Raw genomic sequence first — 26,213 nt, 5'->3', positions numbered from 1 at the left:
ATTTTACAGAAATAAATAGAAATACACAGAAGATGACGCAAACGTGTTGAAACATGTCTGTGTACATAGGAAAGAAATACATTTTGGTTTGCATAAAATGCAGTAAAAATTGAATATCATCATTGTTTATGAATGTGTGTTAATCATTGACATCGTTAGATTCAACCCCAACGACATTAATTAGACACTGTTTTTGTGAAATTGATCGTGTCAGTGAATGGACTACCCAAGCGTTGGCAATCGCTTTGAATCTTTACTCCGTGGACAATCTTTTCCAATTATCCACATTTCCTTACGTTTGACGTGTGTCTCGCTGTAGTTGATTCGCGATACTATAACCCCCTCCAAACTAGATGTTTTGTAGGCGACGAGCAAGTCTTTTTCTGCGCATCCGAATTCGATCGATATCTCACGTCTCTCACTCCTACAAGAATTTTCGTGTGAACAGCATCGTGTTAGTATTATTCATAATTTTCCGTTTAAGAGAATGCTGATTTATGCATACTGAATAACAGGAGGTACCTCTCCTACTAGTTTTGAAACTGAGAAAATACTGTGAAACATGTTCATACGGTACTCTTTCAAATTATTGCATACGGTTATTGAAAAAAAAAATGCTAGTTTGTCCTAATCGTTTATTTTCAACCAGTGGTGTGAAGTGTAAACCTAGTTCACACTAACAAAGTGACTGTCAGCTAGTTTCTTTACAGGACAGCTACCGCAGCAACAACCAATCAGTACAATATTTTGGTCACACTTCTTATGCAATGCAAAGTCTCATATCTCTCTGCTGCCTCAACTGCTGGATACCAGTCAGCTGGCCGACCACTGTGGCCAAGTGGTCCTAGCCACTTCAGTCTGGAACCGCGTTGCTGCTATGGTCGCAGGTTGGCGAATCCTGCCTCAAGCATGGATGTGTGTTATGTCCTTAGGTTAGTTAGGTTGAAGTAGTTCTAAGTCTAGGGGACTGATGACCTCAGATGTTAAGTTCCATAGTGCTTAGAGCCATTTGAACCAGTCAGCTGCGGATGACAACTGCGTCTGTAAAACAACTGTTGCGATTTGTCTCTGTGTGTCTTGCTTCAGCTGTGTATGGTTTCCTTTTTAATTTGTACAGAATGAGTGAAGCCGACTTAAATTGCTAGGAAAGTGGTATGTTTACTGTGATCCTGCAGAGTTCAAATCCCCGTCCTGCATCCAGATTTAAGTTTTCCATGATTTCCCTGAACTGCTCAAGACAAATGCCAGGGTAGGGCGTGGCCGATTTCCTTCCCCATCCTTCCACCCTTGTGCATTGTCACTAATGATGTCAATGTCGATGGAACGTTTAACTCTAATCTTCCTTTTCTTTCAGTACTGCGCATCAACAGGGAACATATCAGTGGAAACTCATAGCTGGTACTACCATGCACTTGCACATAAGGTCGAACTGACAACTTCCCACCCTTCAAATCTCAGTCGTCAAGCGTAAATAACTTTTGTTACATTCTGATCCGGCATAGTTTGATTCATTCACTTAAGATCAGTGATCCTCTGGGGTTTATTGTTTGCGCTCAAATGTTAAACTGGACACCTGACAAAGAAGGTGAAGTACCCGTAAGATATGGATGGATGTCATTCTAATTTCATACACATACACACCATCAGTGGCTATTTAAACAATTATTCACAATTCTTTGTGACAGGTAGAACGGCGATCAGTGTACATTATTGATATTTGTGCTTAGTGGACATGAACAATATCAAACATTTAGTGATCACTGTGAAAAACACAGAGATGCGACATATTCTTGTAAGACTGTGTTACCACCTGATAGGGTTTGAAAGGGGCTTCATTGTGGGTTTCCATTGGGCCATCTGTTCAAATTGTGCAGGTTGTGGGGCACTCAGTTGTGACAGCTGCATGGAAGCATGAAGGTAGCCATGCTATTTGCTAAGGTTCTGGTCAACCAGCTCTGACCACCATGAAGGAAGACCATCATGCTGTGCATCAATCACACAGTAACTGCCTCACATTTATGTCTGCCATCCGAGAACAAGTAATGGACTGCCTGCAGTGTTCTGTGTCATCTCGCACTATTGGTCGGAGACTAACAGTAGCTAGGCTACAGAATTGCTGTCCCACGCATAAGCTGCCATTAACACCACAACACAAATAACTACGTTTGGAGTGTTGCCATGACTGGAAAGTGTGGACTGCTGATAAATGGCATCACATTGTAGTCAGCAGCGAATTGCGGTTCTGTACTACCCTGAATGACCAATGTCAATAAGTACAGTTGTAACCTTGGGAGAGGTCCCTCTCTTTCAATATTTGGGAGAGCAGTGTTACTCCTCGTGTCATGGTGGGGGGAGCCATTGGGTACGGCTTAAGGTCACAATTGGTAGTGGTTAAAGGAACCCTGATGGAACAACAGTAAGTCACAGACATCCTGCCCTTGTGTTGCCTCTCATGCAACAGTACCTTGGTACCATTTTTCTACAGCACAGTGTTTGTCCACACATGGTGCGTGTTTCTATGAATTGTTGGTGTGATAGCCAGCAAAGTCCCAATATTTGTCCCCAATAGAACATGTATTGGGCCAACTTGGATGTAAACTTTGTCCCAGTGCCTGTATTCATGATATTGAGGATCAGTCACAACAGTTGTGGGCGAGCTATCCCACAGGAAAGGATACAATGGATCGATGAAACCCCTCCCAACTGAAGGCCAGGTGGGATGCTATGCCATACTGACAGTAGGGCTCAAACTGCCAAGTTCTTTGTAAATTCTATTCGATTTTGCAGTCACTGAAATGACATCACTTACATTCTCAACATGTGAGGTTTTATTTTTTACTCCCCTTCTAGGTGCTTCACTTTCTTTCGTCTGCCAGTGTAGTTCTTGAACTCAATGTTATTCATTGCCTATGTTTTTCTGTACAGAAATTATAAGAACAATTTATACATGGCAAAGTAACTAAGAAGAATGTCAAGTTGCAACCATTTCTGCCCTCATGTCAAAACATAATAAACATTAATGGCTGTCAAATTCCAATTTTTTGTTTTGTTGTCTAGTGTCCTCACCATCCATGGTTTTTTTAATAAGATCAACTTATTTCCCTTCACACATTTTTGTTAATTATTTAGGAACTGAGACACTAAAAGAAATTAGTATTCATTTTGCTAGCTCAAGGTGTACATTAAGTTAAGTTGGAAGGTAACAGCTTGGTTGAGTGTCGGTGAAACTTGTGGAGGAGGAGATTAGTGCTTAACGTCCCATCGACAACGAGGTCATTAGAGACGGAGTGCAAGCTCGGGTGAGGGAAGGATGGGGAAGGATATCGGCCATGCCCTTTCAAAGGAACCATCCAGGCATTTGCCTGAAGCGATTTAGGGAAATCATAGAAAACCTAAATCAGGATGGCCGAAGACGGGATGAAACTTGTGGTACTGCAACAGATTGATATGAACAAAGTCTGAGATCTGTGTTCATTGTTGGCAACATTTGTTCCATATTTATTACACATTATCATGAAGTTATGTGGACTGTGCTTTGTGGCTGAACCAGTCATTTATAATTTCTGAAAGAATCTGAGGGAGCAAAAGTGCTTCATATTTCATGTGCATTCCTTTATTATTGCTTTAAATAGAATTGTGAAGTAATTCAGAAATGTATAATACATAACAAAAAAATTTCTCATTCAATGACTTTTTTATGTTGAATTAACTACTGTTGTTCCAGTTTCATGTGCTTTCACCATTCCTGTCCTCCTCTTCATTTTCATCAATCCACATTTCTTGTTTTGTTTCCTATGTGTTCACCAGAAATCTCATTAACTTGTCGTGAGATAGTACTGAGAGGAAATGCACATAAATGAAAATCAACAGCTTTACAGTTTCACACAACAGCTGTGCAACAGATATACAACTGTAGTCAGTCAGCCTGCAGAATGCTATTTTCAAGGGCCAGTTGGATGACATCCAAAGAGGTTGGCAACAGTGCAGGAAAGTGTAGGGAGTATGCTAGCTGCTAAGTCAGTGTCTGTCCACTTGTTGCATAGGTAACAGCTGTCTGCCAGTTCAAAAAATGATGAAAATTCACATTCTTGAGTACACCTGGAGTGAAGGGTGGTATTACAGATGATATTTGCTGGCTCATGTTTTAGTGGTCTTATTTGTTCCCATCCCTGGTTGCTAGGGGAAAAAATGATTAGCTGATCTCATTCTTAGGAAGGTAAATAGCAAATAAGTGAAGTGGAAGAGTAGGCCTAATTTAGAACATTTGTATTAGGTAGTGCAACATGTTGTGGAAAAGCACTTCATCATCTGTTTATCGTAATGTGGAATCTTCATTTGATAAAGTAACTTCTAAGAACTGCTGTAGGTAAGTATGACAGTACCAATATTCATATAAGCTATTGCCTAGTAAAAAAAAAAGTAAGAAATTTTCTGTTGCTAATTGCTAATTCTTGCAAACTTCTTGAAGTTGCTATCTTTGACTGCCTATTTTATCATACTGTTTGTAGCTTCAGGATGTTAAGAAAGTTAATTTGCAATAAGTAACTTGGAAAATGAAGGATGAGACACATAATTTGCCATGTTCTCTTTCTACTTTTGTGCATAGTCACTTTGAATGGTGAGATATGACAAAAACCCCAACCCAACTTTCAATATTCTCTCCTCAATCCTCATTCACACTGTTAACATTAGGCAATTGAACCAGTCCATGGCAGCATCCTGGAACCTCTCGTCATCTCCAGGACACTTACAAGCAGGATGTCCCTTATACTGAAACAGTTTAAAGTGGCATGGAGGCTTTTAGTTCTATTTAATTAATCACAGTGAAACATTAGCACAATTTGTCAATATCATGAACATCTGTTTTCCTATTCTGAACATTAACTCAGTTTACAGACTCTGGATTCATTCACAACCGATTTACCATACTGCAATGGATATTTTCTGCATCTCATGATATCTAATAATTTACTAGTGCAGGAATCAAATTTCATAGTTCAGTTAGTAGAAAGCTAGTGACACCTGCAACAATAATAAAAATTATACTGGCAACAACAACAACAATAATAGTAATAGTAATAATGGTGGTGGTGGTGGTAGTAGTAGTAGTGATAATTAACAATAGTAATTATTGTTTCAGGAATTCTATTGGATGCTCTGTTGGCACTGAGATGGTATACTTAGGAGGTTGGGGCATGTCAGAGCCCGAAAGTGGGGCTCATCAAGTGCTTTGCCGAGAGCCTGCTACTGATGATGAGGTTGCTCTGTTACCATTGGGAAGTCAGGTGAGAGATCTTTCCACATTTTTTACTAAATAAAAGAAAACACAGATGGTGTAGAGTTTAATGAGTTGCTACCACCACATCAAGTTCTGAAATTTGTCAGGAAAGAGAGTCAGTTGTATTTCCATTAAATTTTTTGTGTAAAATGATATTGTCATTTGAAAGCTTGTTATGTGTAGGAGAACTGACGTAACAAAATAAAGTATTGTTGCTGAATCAGCACTAAGTGAATGCTGTTACTGTCTTTACACATTACTACTTCTGATTTTTTTGGCTACAATTATAGGTTCACTTATAATTTTATAATACTTCTTGTTCTTGTTCTTGTCCTTCTTCTTCAGTCTCTGCCTTTTCACAAATATGAGTGTATTTGCCAGGATTGCTCCTCATTTATTTTTTATTTATTCATCCCAAATTTCTGTAATATGCAATCTATACATGTGCCATCCCTCTGAGCTTTACAGTTTCAGTTCATAGTTCCATAAGCAGTCATAGCTAATGTGCTGTAGTGTGTTTTTTTTTCCTACACTGTATCCATGCTCTGTCCATCATTGTGCAGGGCATTTGTTCCCATTGCACCAGTTAAAAGGGTTTCTGTCCTCTTCCTCTCAAGTATGACTGCAGAAAAAAATGACTGTAGAAAAGTGTTAGTGAATGCTGTAGTTGTGTTTGTCAGTACATGTAAATTATATTTCCTTGTTATTCTGGACTGATTTACCAATTCTTCACTATTTTTCTACATTATTCATTGTATATTCTGCACTTATTATTTCCATAAAAGTTTATACACTTTCATTGTTTTATTTGTGAAACTGTGACATCATTCTGTTCAACTAGAAAAGGTATCCAGAAAATCACTCTCAGTGTCACTAAAAGTTTTTGTAAATACTGCATTTGCAAGTTACAAGTGGTCAAATCTTTTGTACATAGTTTCCACATAATGTCATATTGTGAAATGAAGTTTTTTTATTGCTTCCTGTGCACCTTCTGCAAAGTCATTACAAAAGAAAGTGGAGCTGCCATTAAGAGTCTACATCGCTGTGAAAAAGTTTTTCAACTTTTTAACAGATTTTGTTCACAAGTAAATGAATCAGAGCTGTTCAATGGATTTTCAATGCTTTCCTAGTAGACTTGTTGCAAGGTGGTTTTTATTTTCCCTGATGAGGTCTGGCATTAATATGTAGAAGGTTGTCATCATGTGACAACAGGCATCACTGTGAATTGCTTGCAGAAGTTTTTTACACTCCACAATGTACGCCAGGATTTTTGCTGCATCCTTGGTTTGTATATTCCATATTTCTAGATTTCTGGAAAGCATTTGACACAGTGTCCAATTGCAGGCTGTTAATAAAGGTAGGAGCATATGGAATAAGTTCACAGATACATGAGTGGCTCAAAGATTTCCATATTGTCCTTGATGTTGAGAGTTCATCAGAGACAAGGGTATCTTCAGGAGTGACCCAGGGAAGTGTGATAGGATTGCTATTGTTGTCTATATACATAAAGGATTTGGCAGGGGCAGACAGGATGGGCAGCAATCTGCAGTTATTCGCTGATGATGCAGTGGTGTATGGTAAGGGGTCGAAATTAAGTGACTGTAGGGAGTTACGAGACAACTTAGACAAAATTTTCAGTTGGTTCGATGAATGACAGCTAGCTGTAAATGTGGAAAAATGTAAGTTAATGCAGATGAGTAGGAAGATCAAACCTGTATTGTTCGGATACAGTGTCCAGCTTGACACAGTCAAGTTGTTCAAATGTCTGGGTACAATTTTGCAAAGCGATATGAGACAAAATTAGCACGTGAGAACTGTGCTAGGGAAGGTGAATGGTCAACTTCGGTTTATTGGGAGAATTTTAGGAAGGAGTGGTTCACCTGTAAAGGAGACCACATATAGGACACTGGTGCAACCTATTCTTGAGTACTGTTTGATTGTTTGGGATCTGACTAGGTCGGATTGAAGGAAGATTTCAAAGCAATTCAGAGGCGTGCTGCTAGATTTGTTATCACTAGGTTCAAACAACATGTAAGTGTTACAGAAATATTTCAGGAACTCAAATGGGAATCCCTGGAGGGAAGCGATGTTCTTATCGAGAAATACTATTGAGAAAATTTAGAGAACCGGCATTTGAAGCTGACTGCTGAAGACTTCTGCTGCTGCCAGCATACATTGCGCATAGGGACCATGAAGATAAGATATGAGAAACTAGGTCTCATACAGAAGCATATAGACAGTCTTTTTTCTCTTACTCTATCTGCGAGTGGAACAGGAAAAGATATGACCAGTAGTCATACAGATATCCTCCGCCACACACTGTACAGTGGTTTGCAGAGTATCCGTGTAGCTGAAGATGTAAAAACAAGTGATAGGCCAATTCCATCCCAAAAGACAGTTGCCATAAATTTTTGATTTGAACAAACTTGCTGCCATTCCACTGAGAGGTTCATTCGTGTGTGTGGTGTAAGCAGCTCATATTTCACCATCCGTAGCCAGGCTCATTAAGAATATCCTTCATTATGTCATTCCAAAATATTAAAGGATATACCTGCATACTTTGATGTTCTTGTTTGTACTTCTTTAAAAAATTGCTACATACATTTTTAAATGATTGTCAACTGTTTCCTGAATTTTCACTGCTGTCATTGGTTGTGGCATTCTGGTCAGCTTTCCAGAATGTGTCAAATGAACACACTAATTCATCCATAAAAACTGGTAGGTGTTCTGTTTGTTCTTCATCATGAACATTCTTTCTTACTGGGTTCCAGACTTTAGTGCCATTATTCACAGGTCACCTTGATTTGAATGTGAATATCCAAATGTATCATATTTCTTTTGTTAGAGGTAAGCATCAGGTCTCATTCCACAAGTGGAGTGGGTTCAGTTTCAGGAACTAACAAAATCAAATCAACAGAAGATAACACTATATAATCTCAGCTTGAAGAGCACCAACAGAAGCCTGAGTGATTCAGTTTGTCCCATACTGCTTGGTATTCATGCCACCAACTTGTTATGAGGCATGAACAGGTACTATGTTGTATTAACTATACAGCAGGAACTGGAAATTATACTCAAACTTGAAGAAGATAGTATTGGTATGAGAGGACAAACAAGTATGTGGCCCAGTATGTGCCAAATAGGTCCAGCTTTTTTTTTTTTTTCTTCTTTTTTTTTTTCTTTTTTTTTTTCAAAACCTTGAGGATTGAAGGAAATTTTAATGCATCTTCTGGCCGGTTATAAAATTTAATCACCATCATGGTATCTAAGAGATTGCTGTCCAAGGAGAAGAGTTGCAAGGAGAAAATAAGGCTGCTTATGAATTTTGTAATGATTTCCAGGAGTTTATAACATGAGAAAATTTACAGCTGGAGCAACTATATATTGTGGTCAAAACCAGGTTGTTTTGGAAGTATCTACCAACAAAGACTTTAGCTTTAAAGACAGAACATAGTGCACCTGTTGTAAAAAAAAAAAAAAAAAAACAAGGAAAGGATAACTGTGGTGTGTTGTGCGGGAACTCAGAAGGTTAAGGTTGGTATAATAGGAAAGCTAAAAATTGCAGTTTCAAATTTTAAAAAATACATAATTTACTTGTTCATTATTTTCCCCAGAAAGCAGCCTGGGCAAACTGCACAATATTTCAACCATGATTCCATGATTGCTTTGTGCCACAGGTGCAAGGTGGAACAACCTTAATACAGTGCTGTGTATTTTAATTGCAGACTATCCATGGAATTTAATGATCCATAATTTTCAAGTCCCCAATTGCCACATATAATTTAGTTTATTGTACTAAAATAATAACGTAATGAAATTTTTTGGAAAATTTTTGTTTGTCATGTTGTAAATTCTTGACATACATATGAATAAACTACTACTCACCTATGCTTTTATCCAGTATTCTCATATGTAATAAATCAGACATACTTGTCATTTACATAGCTTTTAATTTCTGAAAAAGGTTGGAGGACACACAAGGCTACTGCTGCTGAATCAGAGTACAATTTGCAAGCCACTGAACCCAAGAGAACTGGATTTTTATCAGAACATACCACATGATATCCAGATGTTTGTCCCTAAGTACAAAGGTGAGCAGCGTTCGAATGGTATGGAAGATAAATTTTTGCATGTATTACAAGCCAATTAGGTGAGGTTGGCCTAATTTTAATCAGCTTGTAATTTTGATGATGTGTATATGTTTCTAAGTGTGAGGGGAAATGTGTAGCGGAGTGTTTGACTGCAAAATACCTAGAGCAACAGTAAGGCCTTTTTTAATCATTTCAGCTGTAATATATTTGTGCAGACCAGAATACGAACTGTGAGGGGGTATCGGTGGACAGGCTTGTTAGAAGTTTGAAACACAGCATGCACTTGTTAGAAGAACTTGAAGTCACTAATAAGTGAACAGCTTGTTTAGCACAGACTTTTGTGTCTTGTCAGTGTTGGAAATTTATTCCATGGTGCTGAATACAAGTGACAGACATTATTGTACTGTCTGAATTGTCAAAACACATTGAAATGATAAGAAAATTTCTTTGTGTGCAGAATAGTTTCAGATTTATTCTTCAAATTCACTGAATTAGGTGAAGGTTGTAAGGAATCTTTCAATATTTGTTCAGGTATTAACCTATTACAGACATCAGCATAGTCTCTTGCAGTGCTACAAATTGGCTTGCAGTATCCAGATGTCTTTTTCTTCAAGTGATCTTAGTATATTCCTACAAGTTCTCATTTGAATTCATTTTGATTTATTAAACACTACACTACTTTTCTAACAAGACAGAATCTTTTGGTTACATACTGGACATTACTTGTAATACTGTTATCAATTCCTAGATATTAATGTGAAAGCTTCAACATCCAGAGCTACAAATTCTTATAGAAATATGAAGATTAGCTACTTTCCCTTCAGAATATTTCAAACACAGAATTTCATGATTTTACAGTCGTATTAATACACTTGTAAGTGACAGTCTGTTGTAGAAATTTTGGTTGAATGTATTTAAAAACAATTTTAGAAAAAGTTTTTGCATATGTGAATTGATTTGATTGTCTGTGGAAGGTCTGGAAGTTTGTTTCAGTGGAAAGAAACATAGTTGTAGGGCACATATTTTCATAAAGGGTATTAAAGAATGTACCTATTGATGTTGGGCACTTTTTGTCTTCGTTAATCTAAGTGTTCAAAGTTGCTCTGTGCTCACACTTTCACCTCACACATGTATCACATAGCCTCTCATTTGATAATATGAATTAGTGACATAAGAGTGTAAAATTTTACAAATGATTTCTGATTTCATATCATTGAAGTACTTCTGTTAAGTAACAGTGGAACATTTACAGCCTCCAGGAAAGATTTTTCTCATGAATTGGCATACCATACATTGCATTTTCAGAACTTGCAGTAGTTGAAAAGCCTGCACATTACAGTTCAGGTAACATATGTTCAAATTATTGACCTGAAAACTTGCCTATTTTAGGTGTCTTTTTCATAGCTGAAATATTTAGGACTAAAATTTTTATTAAGTTAATTTTTGCTTAGTTTTCATCAAGACTAGCATTTAACACTTTGTGTAACTCTCCAATAGTCAGTCTTTTTATCCTGTAATCTGTGAATGAAATCAAAGATTGTTTTAAAAATTTATCATTTGTATGACATGTTCAATTTTTATCAATGGGAAACTGAAACTGCAAATGTTATACACCATTAATTTATACTAGTGATAAACTTTGAAAAATATTTTTTCAAAGCTGTTCACTTCTAATCTTTGATGATAGGTGTAGTAGGATGATGATCTTGAAAAGCAAAAAATTAATTGACAAAATAAATTAATTCCGTAGAGCATCCATAGTTCATATTTTTCATTGATAAATATGGAATTGTTCTACCAAGCACAGGTGGAAGAATCCATTAACATGATTTTCATTATTTCTTCTATGCCATACACAGTGCTTCTCAATATGTCACATTCTTTGAATATTTTTATGTGTAAGTTACATTGGCCCTGTTTACAATATCTCTTCTCTTAATTGATTTAGTATGCATATTATGTGGAAATTGCATTAGGAAATGGTACTCCAGTAAAAAGTTGTTTTAAATGAGGGAGTTGCTTGGAAAACCACACTTCATATAGAGATCACAGTATACTTTTTACCTGAGTCTGTATACACACTCAGCTGTCATAGACAGTGATTTAGTTTCACTTATAAGAAATGCAAAGAACTTCTTTGCAGTTGTTTTTTCCCCTTACGCCAGTTTTTGTATTTGTAGAGTAAGTAAAACCTGAACTTCATGTTACACATGAACTGACTTAACACTGTGCAACACTACAATGTTATGTATTATTTTTATCTTGCATGGAACCTTATGCTGACACTGATTGGACCTCATGCCACAAATCCAGATGCCTGCTGTTTGATTCCTATTTAGTCTGCATGGTTTTTTCCCCCACTGTAAAAATTAACATAACATTTCCCTTTCCCAGTGCTCTGTGCAGATGGAAAAATGAAGTTGTGCCATGGTTCAGATGCCAAGCTAAATTGATGGTAAAATCAAGCAATGGAAAGTCCATGTTGGAATATAAAGCCAGTTCACAGGTTGAAAACAAAGGCACATGGCCTTCAGTGTCCAATTGAACCATGGCTAGGAAAAAGCTGGTGGTCAAATCAACATTTCACTTGATGATATTATTACTTGTAGAACTGCTCCATTTGCAATGTAAAGCCCCCAAAAAATGATTTTTCACCCACGCATGCTAGTTTTTCATTGTTTATAATTTCAGTCAAATGTCCATTGAACTACTACTCAAAAATAGCATGACATACTTTACTCTTAGTAATCATTCTGATGACACTATATTCACTGTGAAGATATGGCAGCCATATGTTTTGGCTTCTTTTTATTTTATTTCATTTTTTATTCAGTTTTTAATCTTTAATTTTTAATAGTCTGATAGTCATTAAAGTCTGACCCATTGATTTATTTAGATTAGAATTGCTAATGTATCCCCCACAATCAAATTGATTTGGAAGAAATATATCAGCATCCACTTGACCTGGTCAGCAAAATCACAGAAATTTTAAATATGAAAATTCATTCCAAATAGAAATACAATACTTTCCCTTTGCATTACCGTAGGCATTAACTGCCCACTCCTGTTAACATTATCTAAATGTGTATGTAACATACAATAATACAGAGCAGTTAGCCGCTGCTTTAAAGTATGAGGTCACAAAAAATAAGTAACATGAAGTTCAGATGAAATAAATTGCTGCTTGCTCTGCATTTGCATTACTGAGGAAATCACACGAAGTGTAGATTATTCTTCTATGCTGAGTATGCAATAATTTCTCTAACAAGTGATGATTGTTTTGGAAGAAAGTGTTGTTTTCCACAATGCAATATGCCAACAAACCTCGATTTCTCCCTGTTGTATCAAGGACCGAAGAGAAGACAGGACCAATAGAGAAGCCAGGCGGGGCCATGTGCGGTCGCCTGTGAGTGAAATGTCTGTCTGTCTGCCCCTGCCATTGGGTCGGTCTCCACCCTGACAATGAAAATGAGGGTTTGTATGTGATGCTGGCTCAGGTGGCTTGCATGGGAGTGTGACAGATTTATCAGCCTCAGACTTTCAAGTTCTGTATCTAAAGATTTTTTCCCCCCATGGAAGCCAATGCCATCTCTTAAATGAAATTATGTTGAGGTATGCTCATATTAATTATAACATAAAATAAAAACAAGACTGATGTTGCCAATTATTACATTTATTGCTTCTTTTCAACCTCTGAAATGCCTATTTCTTTCCTAGTTTGTTTCATATACTACTACAGTAGATAGGAATACATATCACTTACTTGATAGCGAAGTTTTGCCTCAGTATTTGCGTCTAATATTAAATTTCCATTAATTTCATTGGCATTCACTGAATTTAATTTTTGTGTGGAGTTATATTTGTTTCAAACAGAATTCTTGGAAGTAATTGTAAACTCAGGCCGCAAGTAATGTCCCATTCATCAAAGTTAGATATTATTTGTGACAGATCTCTTAACAAGAATACAGAAATCTTTATCTTCAACAAGAGATTGCCAGCTTGTACAGCTGCAAAGAAGGGGAAGAAAAAGGAAATTAAATTAACCACCCTTTAAAGGATAATTTGATAGTTGAAGTATATGCTTCATGTTTTCTTATGTGTACCATGTGACTAGTTGAAACATACACTGTTTTTGTAGTTCTCATACATTATCTTAATATTAATAAATGTACAAAGTGCTCACAATCATGAGAAAGAAATGAAAACCTTGATAGACGTTCCATGGTAGATGTTTTGATCTGTTTTCACTTACTACAACTGCACTACCATTTAGGCAATTCCTGAATAGGATAATGCATAGTAAAACACATCTGTGATGTATCAGTTCACAATCAAATGGTTCACAACTTTCTACACTCTAATCATCAACCTCCTTAAGAGCCACACAACTTCGTGTTGGCCACGCAAAACATCATCACAAATGTAGGAATTGAAGTACTTGAAATATATTAATTGTCTGCATTTCCATTTGGGAAAACATAAAATTCTGTAAATTTAAACATATGTGTCTTTTATATTCAATAGGTGTGCCAGTTATATTAATCGTCGGAATACTCAACTCAGTTTATTCGTACGCAGTACGCACTTTCCTAATTTTTCCAGTGCTGCTGCCTCGTTTTTTCACTCGGCCATGCCATCATTTCAGTTTTTGTTTTTTTCCCATCTTCCATTTTCAAAACTAACTCTGTATGTTGACTCCCCAATGTTTTATACTGGTATATAATGCTTTTCTGTAACACTGCTGTGTTACTAATCACACAATTAAAGTATTTTGACACGTTTACTCTCCTGTTTCCTCATTATGTTTTTATTTACATAATTTCTTCTGCTTCTTCATTTTACCCCAGATTAAAAGGTCAAAGTACGCTATGCCTCAGTGGTTAGATGAGAGACTACAGATCCAAAGGTCTGGGGTTTGATCCCCACTCAGTCATAGAACTTTTGTCCGCCACATATCAGTTCTTTCACTTCTGGCAACGTTTGTAAATGGCAGTTTGAATTGTGGTTCGGTGGTCATGTTGAGCTGGCTAGTTAAGTCTGTTCAAAGGTTGATGCGGTGTGGTGTTCAAACCAAACTTTGGATTGATGATAACTGTAGCTATGTCAGAAACTGTTGTTTGATGTAGTTTTTCTGGCCACTCTTTTACTTCTGTTCTTTGTTTACTCCAATAAAGTGTATTCCCTGTTTCCCTTTCCTTGCCATATTTTTTCTTTCCCTGTCATTGTTTCTCTATGGCTGTAATGGTGCTAGATGGAGCTATAAAGGGCAAAAACTGTAGAGGAAGACAAAGGTTGAAATACATCCAGCAAATAATTGGGAATGTAGGTTGCAAGTGCTACTCTGAAATGAAGAGGTTGGCACAGGAAAGGAAATCGTGCTGGACCGCATCAACCAGTCAGAAGACTGATGACTCAAAAAAAATACTGTAATGAAAAGACCCCTCCATTTCCAAATCATAAGATTTACAGTTTGTTGCTAATCATGTTTCTTGATCTACCATGGTTTCAAATTCTTTCCATTGATTCAAACCCATCCTGTGTGTGTTTAAAACAGGATCTTTAGTTTTGACGTAGTTGTGTTTTATATACGTGTGATTTTGTGGATCAGTTTACAGAATTGTGACACACACACACACACACACACACACACACACACACACACACCCCACAGGAGTGAGTGAGAGAGAGAGATAGTGTTCAAGTCATAGCTGACAATTGTTGCTAATCTAATAGGGCATGTGAATCCAAATTACGGGAGACAGGTGATTCAAGATGATCCCACATTTTGTGCACCCATTTTTCCATAGAAAAACAGTAGACTCAGTAGTGTCATCCAGCCTCATCTCACAGGGCTTAAAAATGATGCATGCTAGATATATGTTAACACTTACCTTAGGAGCTTGAATTAATTTTTAAAGGTATTTTTAGAGAATTGTCAAGAGCTTAAATTTTAAATTCATGTTTTTTTATTAAAATATTTTTTTGTTAAAAGGCAGCTTTCCATTTAGTTTTCATTCAAAATCATTCTGGTCTAGTTGTACAAATGTGATGAGTTGGCACTTATTAAATTAGTGCAGTACTATGAGTTCAGTTCTGTAGGCTGAGATCTGACACATTTCCATAACAAGCTACTAAACATTTATGGGGTGAAATGTATTGCGGTTCATATGCACAATATGATAGGCAAACACAGAAACTGTGATAGTGTCATAACCAGAGTTCGTATTGCTTGTATTGCAGGTGTGATGCAAGCAACCAGTTCCATAAAGCTGGATAAAAAGTATAGTCCAAGTTTCCGAGAGGACCAACGACCAACGAAGAGGAAGAGAGATGATGTGTTAAAGTGAGTGATCACATAAATGTAATAAGTATTATGATTCGTGTTGAAATGCATATTTATGTACTCCATCAGTTACTTTATAAAGGCAGTGACACATCTTAATTTCTGATATTTTGTTTGTTCCCCTTTCTATGTATTGTATAGTTAGAGTGAATCTTTTTGGAATCTGCACTGTTCTTTAGATGTCTTATCTTTGGTTCTGTTCATTTCAATAGTCCTGCTGTAATTGCATCTTTCCTAATTGTTGTGTTGTTTTTGAGTGTTTTGTGCTTTCATAATTTTCTGCCTCTGTCTGTGGGAAATCTTTTTTCAGTATTTTCTGGCATTGTTGAAAAGTCTAAGGCTGTAAGGGTGATGAGGTAGCAGATCCCAAATTGTTTCATCTAAAATTTCCAGGATCTGTTGCAACTTTTGAGGTTGAGCATTATCTAGAAGAAGCGTCACATGTTTCCTCTGCCAACTCTGGCAGTTCCACTTCAGTGTTGCTTGAGTTTGTTTTTACTCATGTCTGAGTAGTACAGACTATGACACTGCATTGCTCCTCCAAAAAGTCAAAGAAAACTGTACCATGGGAAGTCCAAAAAATTGTTAACAGAACCTTATCAGCTAATGGTTGCATTTTGAATTTCTTATGGAAAGTTGATTTAGGGTGCTTCCAATGCATGCTTTACCCTTTGTAGCTGGCTCAACATGATGTAGTCAGGTTTCATAATAAGTAAGAATACTGTCCACAAATGCACCATCTTTGCTATTGAAATGATTTTTGAGCTTGGTGCACATGCAAGATCTCTTCTCTTTGTGATGGGAGTGCACCTTGCACATGCCATAGAGTGATTCAATTTGGGATGAGTTGTGCCAACATTTAATAAACGCTTTCTAGCAATTTATTGAACTTTAAGTTGTAATGATGAAGGTTTTTTTGTGCATAACATCCTTTTTGAAACTTGTTTGGTACATGCTGATTTATGTGACTTTAGATTATATTTTGTCATTTTTTATGGGGTATCTCGTATGCAACTGGAGAAAGTTACGTGTCTGTGCAGCTATTAACATTTCTTTTGTCTCCTTTTCTGTTGAACAGTTGAATGACTGCATATCTCCCAAAATGTGGGAACCTTTTTGTGTACTAAATCTGTTAGAATCTCTCTTGCTGTACTACGTTTGAATCAGCATTAGTGGATCCTTGATAGGTGCAAAGGGCTGGGTATGGCAGCTTCGCACGCCTGCCTCAACCAGTCATGTAATGTGATTTTGTAAATGTCTCTATGGCAATGCCTCAGTGTTGTCACATCTCTATACAACCTGGGCACGATATTATTGCATTGGCCTCACATCACTGTCACTGGAAAAATGCCTTGATGTTACAGTAAACTAGTGCAGTAGTGACTAAGGAAAACACATCACACTGTGAATGAAATCATACAGCTGTGCATATACTATCACGTGTTTCAACGTGTCCTCATGAAATATCATAATAAAAACTCACAATAAACTGACTGAAGTGCCCTCACTGTTAGATGCAATAATGTTGTGGTCAGCTAATACTGTTTTCACCTGCAGCCATTTGTACTTCATGGTTCAAAGCTGGCAACATTGTTGCAAGCTGTGGGATCTTCTTATGCCATCTCAACTACAACGCTTTGGACAATCACATTTAAGAAACTCGGCAGCAATTGAATTCTCACATGTTTTGTCATATTTGAGCCCTATTATTATTATTTAGTTTTAGTAACACATTTTTGCTGAATGCATTGGCATATAATTATCACAAAAATTATAATAAAATGTAGCTAGTGTATTTTCTTATAGGAACTGTACGTAGTCCATAGCATGCTTTAGTTGCATGGATACATCAAGGATGGCTATGATGAGGGTTCTGACTTTCAGCAGAATGTACTTGTATTAATATTTATAAAACAAATTAAAACTTTGCCTCAGCCACTAGGTTCTGTAGTTTAGTAAATGCTAGCTTCTGTAAGTTCATAAATGCCAGTATTTTGTGTACTTCATAACTGATGCTTTTTCAGGATGAAGGTACAGCGAAATAGCAGTCCTGATGAGGCAGTTAAATTAGATAGCTGTAAACAGTGCTTTCTGTTGCTGGAAAATATAACTTCTCAGTTTGTACATCCATGTGTTCTGGACCTAAAAATGGGTACCAGGCAACATGGGGATGATGCATCAGCTGAAAAACGTAGCAAGCAGATGGCTAAATGTGCTGCAAGTACCTCTGCATCACTTGGAGTTCGCCTTTGCGGTATGCAGGTAAGGAGCAAATCTCAATCACAAATGGATAATGGACAATTGACAGTTATCCGTCCCTTATATTGCTTGTTTATCAGTGTGTCAGTTAACAATTTAATCACTTATTGCTGCTAACAGTTTAGTACAATTGATATATAGTTCATTCTTTATTTCCTTTTTTGTGTAAAATCTGTGACGAATCAGTTTGTACACTAACATGACAAATGCCCAAAGCAGGTACTGAATTTAATACAGTGGCATAGCAAAGGCTGTAAGATTATGAAGGAAAATTGAGCCCATTTTTATTTAACCCTTGTCTTTGTCTTTCTGGACTGTCCGTCCTTTGAATGCTTTCTTCAGGATACTTGTAAAATTCTGTTTGGATATTACTTACTCTGCGAGCAGCTTCATTATCTGATAGTAATATTCCATAATTTTGAGAATATGTGAAAAACCTTGAGACTAACTACCATCAACTGACCATGTTAAGACAGTCTGCAGCCAATCTGTTACACAGTAGAACACCAATGGTTGTAAAGAACAATCCCCAACCTGCAGAGGACCTTTTTGAGGCCAAAATAAATGACCTACTGAGCCCGCACTATAATTCATTTGCTCGTTAGTGGTTCACTATTGCTGTTGTAACATACTTGGCCAAACTGCACTCTTTCTGTCCACTGAAGGTTCATGGATACAGTGTTGCCTGCTGCTCTTAGATTTGTTGGGGGGACATCAATGAGTCTACAGCTTTCATAACATGAGAAATGTAGAAACCATATAACTGTCTTTTAGAATACATGCAAAATAATTTTTGTATTAAATTAGGATTCTGTATTGGCCATTGTGGTTTGTTGATGGCTTTGGGCCAGCCTTGCAGGTGTTCCAGGCTGTTCACAGTAAATAGTAATGTTACTTCATCCATGCTGGATCTTTTTGAACTATGCAGCATTAAGTATTGTGGCTGGTTGCATACTTTACTAGCAGTAAATAGTAATGTTTCCACTGATGTTCATGGCACACAAGTGATATCGTGTCTTGACAGTGTTGGGTACCCGCACAAGTTAAAGTTCACATGTTCCCAACACCTAGCTTCCACTATCACTTCCATAAAATTGCCAGTGTACCATGTGTGTATATACTGTCTTCATTCACTTTGAATAATACTGCTGAAAACAGCTGGATATTCTTAAGTCAGCCACAGTGTTATATGCTTTCTAGTTGTCTGGGGTCAATATATTACAAATATCACCCCCAAAATGTTGTGTTATTGTCTGTACAGCGAGCATTTATTTTCGCTTATATGATCTTTGTACTGTGCATTGTTAATTTCCAACAATGATTTGTTTTTCAACTAGTTCTCAAGATACTTCTTCTCATACTTCACAATTTCAGGTAATACCAGCTAATAATAAGACAGACGTTTCATGTCTGAACTAAATGCCTTCTGTCTTATTTATTCACAATTCCACTGAGCGACCTCAGCTTCTTAATATTGGTGTTGTCATTATTTTATTTTAAATTCTATGGCACATTCTCTCCATTTCTTCTTTCCCACCAAGCATTATGGATTTAACTATTATGAGTTTCATATTACCGAGCGAGGTGGCGCAGTGGTTAGCACACTGGACTCGCATTCAGGAGGACGACGGTTCAATCCTGTCTCCGGCCATCCTGATTTAGGTTTTTGCGTGATTTCCCTAAATCGTTTCAGGCAAATTCCGGGATGGTCCCTTTAAAAGGGCACGGCCGATTTCCTTCCCTAACCCGAGCTTGCACTCCGTCTCTAATGACCTCGTTGTCGACGGGACGTTAAACACTAACCACCACCACCACCACCAGTTTCATATTTTCTTAGTTCATGATAAGGTTCATTTCTTCAAAGTTCACAAATATTTTATAAAAAAAAAAAAAGGAAAGAAAATTTCATATAGTAGGGACTTCAATGAGAAAAAGAGTCAAAGTTGGCTCAGTGGAATTTGCTTGAGTATTGTATAACCAGCCTGTTGAAACCAGTTTACAGCTCATCTTGTTCTACACCTTTCAGTGTAGGAGCACCTCCATACCTCTATGCTTCATAAATCACCCTTCGGCAGCCTGTTCCAACACAAAACACTACCCCCAGAAAATGGGAGGTTGGAGAGGGGTGGGGGGTCTAGAGTGCCACTGCGTGTCCATAGACAAGTACAGGCAGCCTATTGGCTCGACAGTGCCATCCAGCTGTGTAGGCTATTTTCTTGGCTGCCAGTATGCCAGCTGTTTGCCCACCTATGCCCGGAGGTACCTTGCTACCTGGGAGGTAGGCTTTCAAACTTGACAGCCTCGTTATGGTTTGCGGTTGAGGACACTTTGGATGCCAATAATTATTTCCATCACTCCTCCTCCTCCTCCTCCTCCTCTGTGGGAAGAATGACTGCTGGTGAGACTCCATATGATCTCGAATTTCTCTGATTTTGTTCCATCATGGTAATTTTCCGAGATGTCTGTAGCATGAAGTAACATGTTGCCTTACTCCTCTTGGAAGATACACTTGTGGCATTTCAACAGTAAACCTATATTGTAATATCTGCAACTGCAATTTGATGAACACACTCACACTTAATTGAACAAGTCAGTCATGAAAGCTGCCTTGTTTTGGATCCTCTATATCTTCTCTGTTAACCATAACAGGGAAGCTTTCAGTCTGATAACCAGTACTGAAGAATCAGTCAAACAAGTGATTTGTGAGCTGCTACTTGTACAGATAAGGCATATTTCCTTAGGATTCATAACATTGTTTCCTTGGCATTCATAAAATGAATTGGAGTCTGGCATCTGTTTATCTGAAATTTAGTTTGTTCAGTCATTCCACTGGTCCATTTTCCAAACTCCTACATATTTTACAGTTGTTATTGTTTCCAGTTATTACCTGTTATGTAATCAAACAAACTGGTCTTTTTGCCTATTTACTTTAAATATGTTAACTTCATTAATGTTGAGGGCCAATTGCTGGTCGGTGTATGAGGTGTCGGTCCTGTGCAAGTTGTCTTGTTATTAGCTGTAGTCAGGGTGCATACAACCCCGCGGAAGATCTGGGAAAAACCTGTCTAGTATTGCCCCTGTTCAGAAATATTGTAAATCTGGGGCTAATGCACAGAGCAATCTGTGTTGTAGTGAGGAGGTGGGTAGTCTCCATATAACACAGGCTTACATTTAGTGATTTTGCTGTTTCCTCTTAGTTTACTGCTCTCACATCAATTAAAAAAAGAACAGAGTGACTGGGAGCTATCAAGTTAATTAAAATACAGTCACGTAATTACGGAAGGCTAAAATGTAATATTAGTAGAATCGCCTTGCAGAGCAATGAAGTTTTTTGTGTCAGTTTGCTACAGAAATTTGGCTTGTATTAATCTTTTCACTGAGGCAGTCAATTTGAAGTGTCTAATTCCACACTATTGGCTAGTTTCAACTGTTCGCTGCGTTTCAAGTGCACGTTTTCATTGTCTAGCACGTATGGCATTATGCAATAATAAAGAACCAAACATGAGATGATACAGCACTTGTACTCCAAACAGATTTACATCTCGAAAGCCACACAGAAAAGCTTAATATCAGGTCGAGGCCTATACTTCATTGGGAATCTCAATATATGAATGTGCGCTTTAAGCCAAATTATGCATTTTAGTGTGATTCACAAAATTCTGACGCTCTTGGAGTATCCTCTGATGTCTTATGTCTTTTATCACGTAATGTAAGATCTTTTAATGTTTTACACATACGAACATACCGGCTTCCTTCGTCATCATAGCTGCACAAGCGCTGTGATGCCTGTTACCTGGCACTCTCTGGCAACTGCTGGATCAAACCTGTTTCTAACAGGTCACAGACAAATATTGCGAATGGTGGTTTGAAAAGTTACTTTCAAAGTAAATTTCCTTTTACTCAAGATGAACTATGTGCGAGAATGTATGATGAATTTCTTAAATCACAGATTGTTTGACTCTTATTTAAAAATCAACTCTTTGATGATGAGCCATTTAGAAGAATTTTAGAGCCCAAAAGATCAGACATTTATGTCATTATTAAAAAATTTTCTTGGCACATTCATGAGATTTATCTTAAAGTGTAACATGCACAAAAAAAGATCAATATTTTATGTGGAAGGTTAGCTTCTCTTGCAGTTTATTAATCTTGGAGACCAATATTATACGTGAAAGCTTTGCTTTTCTTGTAACAACACTATGTATATTAATTTAAACCATTAACTTTTCCTATTTGTGTGTTTGTGCTACTTAATAGTGATGTTGCTATTGGCGGACTACATCACGTCTTATGCTCTGAATATCCGCTGTCATCGGCTGGCGAGATCATGTGATGTGAGGTCTACAAAAGTGCATTGCAATCTCGATTTCAGTCCTTTGGAAAGTAACATGTGGTGTTTTGTGGAATTTGAATTTCAACTTTAGTAATACGAAAATATGCAGCGTACATGTTACTGCACATCAAAGATCTTGAAAAAATGCATGTTTCTCCCCTGAGTTCCGTTTTCTAAATTTCTGGGAAATTCTACACCAGTGTATAAAACCATAACCATTCAAAGGATTGATAAGCTTTACAGTTCCAGTGGAAAGTATATTTAACATGGAGAAAGTGTATTTCCACTCAGGAGAAAATGTATTTTTAACCAGTAAATCTGGGAAAAATCGGGGAATTTTTTTTTCCTTGGCCGCATATACAGCCTGTATAGTTTTCTTGTGCTGCAACTTCCCTATATATCACAAACTCATTAAGCTTCAGATGTTACAGCCCAGATCATTTATATAACACTCAGTTGGGATACTCCTACTTCTACATCTGACAGCTTCACCCCTTTAAGAACCTAGGAAATACTGAATCCAGTCAGATTACTGGTCCAGATATGATTTTTCTTGTTAGTAATAATAAATTAGCATTATGTTGCTGTAGTGTGTTATAGTATTTAATTCTATACCTGAACAGTCTCTCACTGCAACACCAGTGACACAGTAAAATTTATTTTATTCTTCCTTATGCCTTCTTGTGGGTTTGATGTATGACCAAATCAGTGTAGGTCTTCATATTGAGAGTACTTACTTATACTTAGTTCCTACAGTGCCAGGCAGTATATTAGATAACAGGTTTCCTCCAGCAAATTCGATCAGCTGCCAGGTTTTCAACTTCTTTCCCTTGCATTGAACTCCCTTTGCAAAAGTTTGTTTCCAGGTGTTACGAGGTCTTCCTCCTCTTCTGTATCCATCCATTTGTTTCCACAAAAGTGCTGATTTGAAGTTTCTTACATCTCTCATGTATATAACATATACCGGAAGCTGCAGTCTTCTTTCAGCAACGATTTTACAGAGACTGTGTAGATCACTTCTTCTCAGCATTTCATCATTTCAAACATGGTCGTTATAGCTGTCCTTCAAAATTTGCCTTGAAAGCATAGAGCTTGTGTGCTGATTTTTTGCTGTTGTTTTCCAGATTTCACATGCCTATATGGCCATTGGTAAGTTGATAGAGGAGTATGGCAGAAGCTTTGTGGACATACTTACGTAGTCTAATTATCATATGGATCACATTCATTGGAAGACTGCAGAACATTACCCATTCTGCTGGTGTTGTCTGCATCTAACTCTCTGTTATTACAGATAAGGCTGTCGAGATATGAAAATTGGTCGATATCTTGTGGTACCTCTTGTTGCACTATAATTTGAGTAGATAAATTTCCTCTTTAAATGAACATTGTCTACATTTTATCAATACTTACTTTTAACCCCAGAGAGCTGGCCATTTCATCCAGCTTGGTTGACTTTAGTTGCAAACTTTGTGGTGTTTCTGCTCGAAGAATAATGTCATCAGCAAAATCTGGATCTATGAGCCTAGATTGCTCATTCAAACATATTTCCTTGTTGGAGTTGCCCACAGCTCTTTTCATTATGAAATCTATCACTAAAATGAAAAGAAATGGTGACAAATTGTATGCCTGTCAGAATACTAAATAAAGTGGTGTTTCCATCTTCTGTTCATATACAGCAATTGTAATCTAGGTACAGGCTTCTGAAAACATCAGTGAGATGATCAGGAATTCCATGAAGGCTTACACTGTTCCACACTGATTATTGGGGTATATTGTCCAACGCTTTCTTAAAATCAGTGAAGTTTAGGTTCAGTGAGCAATTGAATACTGTAAACTGTTCTTTTACATTTTGTAGAATAAATATTTGCTTGGTGCGTGATCTCCTAGTTCGAAAGCCAGCCCATTCTTCTCGTAGTTGACAATTCTGCTGCTGTTTATATCCTTTTTAGAAGAATGAGGCAAAAGATTTTGCCTGGCACCAAGAGAAATGTGACACCTCTCCAATTTGTACGTTCAGTTAGATTTCCTCCAGACATCTGCAACATGCCTTGTATGTCAGCAGGTATTGTACAGTTTAGTAAGGTGCTGAGTAAAACCCACACTTCCATATTTCAGATTTTCAACTGAAATTTCATCCATACCATCAGCTCTATTGTTTTTAGGTGTTGTGACTGCTGCACATACCTCTGCTTTTGCGATATCATGTTTTTACCATCAGCTCTTGCATTTTTGGATAATTTTTGAAGTTCCAAGTATTAGATGGATTGTGATGGTTTAAGGTTTCTTTCAAGTACGCGTTGGGCAGCCTGTTCATCTTTTATAAGTAGAAGATTGCCATTTTTATCATTTATGGGGCCATTTGAAGAACTGTGGGCTCCAGTATGTTCTTGAGAGTACTCTATAATGTCCGGGTGTTATTTTGAGAGGGGGCATTTTGTGCCTCTCTCTTGTTCTGTTTGAACCATTATTTTTTGTCAGCTCTACAACTGCTTTTGACTTGATGGTCTAGTTCAGCATATTTTCATCTAGCTATTTGAAGTCTTCTTGATCTTCAGCTTTTCCACACTGTTGCTTTAACATCTTTCTTTTGGCTATCGGATGCGAAGTGCCCTCTTGAATCCAACACTCTTTTTTTGTGTTTCTCTCCAGCATCCAGTTATTAGCAACACTTCCATTTAAATTTTTTACCACTACAGAAAAGACAAGAAGAAAAATTGAAAGTACTAATCTTGTAAAATTTATCCTCAGAGCAATTTAACTGAGATAAGCTAATTTCAATCATCATAACATATTGCCTCATTTTTTTAGGTTTACCAGGCTGATGCAGATCAGTATATTAAACGTGACAAATACTGGGGGCGTGAGCTTGATGAAGAAGGCTTCAAAGGTGCCCTATACCGCTTCTTCCATAATGGGTTCCATTTGCGAGTTGGCGTGATACGCAGGGTATTGACAAGACTTGCAGAATTAAGGCGAGCCATTGAGCAACAAACCAGCTTCCGTTTCTACTCATGGTAAGCAGTATAACTGAGTACTTTTGTAGAAAATTAACTATGAAGAAAGGTAAATATTTTTACATTTACTGACTTCATAAAATATTGCTGCCTTAATGCAGTATAAATATTTCTATAAGTATTTAAAGTGATTGATTTATGTTTTGCTTTGAATTGGTGTACAAAATATAAGACTGCATGCAGAAGTTAATATTTAAATGACAAAAAATTATACATAGTAATTATAAGAGGGGCAGTATTCAGAGAAGGGCAAAACAGTTTACCACAGATGTCATGGAAATTCTGAAAAACTGGAGTTGGCAGAAGCTTGAAGATGGAAGCCAGTTACCCCACAAAAGCCACCTTACTGAGTTTCAAGAACCAGTATTCTCTAAAGAATCTATAAATGTGCTTCAGACTCCTTCATATCACTCCCATAGGGTCTGTGAAGATAAGATTAGGCTACACAATTACAGTGCTCAAAGAGGCATGAAAGGTGGTGTTTATCCTGCACTCTATATGCTGCTGGAACAGGAAAGAAAACCCTAACATGTGGTACCATGCTACCCTCTGCCATGCACTTCAGTAGATTACAGACTATGTATGTAGATTTGTTAGTGCAATTTTTGTCAGGTTTTTTTAGTCTAATGTCTAAGCTTGAGAAGAAAAACCTAATGTTTAAGACACATAAAACAGTGTGTAAATTTGAAATGATGTTGAAGTTTGTGCTCAGTGCAGGAAGCAAATTTGTTAAATTCACCGTAAATATGTAGGACTCAATAATACATACATTTATGGAACATGTGTTGCTAGTTTCTATAGTGTGTTCTTTTTGTTCCATGAAATTTTGGGTGAAATGCCGGATGTCATTAACTTTTTTTGTGGCAGAAGTTACTGACATTTGACAGTTTGCACA

The 26,213-nt window shown here is 37.2% G+C and overlaps 1 protein-coding gene across 3 annotated transcripts in view; it reads left to right on the top strand.

The window, feature by feature from the left end:
• Positions 1 to 26,213, top strand: part of LOC126174880 (inositol hexakisphosphate kinase 2-like) — a 94,556-nt gene that overhangs the window by 46,197 nt on the left and 22,146 nt on the right. The window contains exons 1-6 of one of the 3 annotated variants that reach the window (XM_049921298.1): positions 4,038 to 4,216; positions 5,141 to 5,285; positions 9,243 to 9,369; positions 15,610 to 15,712; positions 17,737 to 17,974; positions 25,113 to 25,318. In XM_049921298.1, the coding sequence (XP_049777255.1) occupies positions 5,172 to 5,285; positions 9,243 to 9,369; positions 15,610 to 15,712; positions 17,737 to 17,974; positions 25,113 to 25,318 (788 nt within the window). In that variant the 5' untranslated portion in view covers positions 4,038 to 4,216; positions 5,141 to 5,171. The other 2 variants (XM_049921296.1, XM_049921297.1) reach the window with 2 other exon arrangements.

Source organism: Schistocerca cancellata, chromosome 3, assembly GCF_023864275.1.
Source record: "Schistocerca cancellata isolate TAMUIC-IGC-003103 chromosome 3, iqSchCanc2.1, whole genome shotgun sequence".
NCBI lineage: Eukaryota > Metazoa > Arthropoda > Insecta > Orthoptera > Acrididae > Schistocerca > Schistocerca cancellata.
Note: the sequence above shows the minus strand (reverse complement) of the source record. Positions and strands in the feature narration are given on the sequence as shown.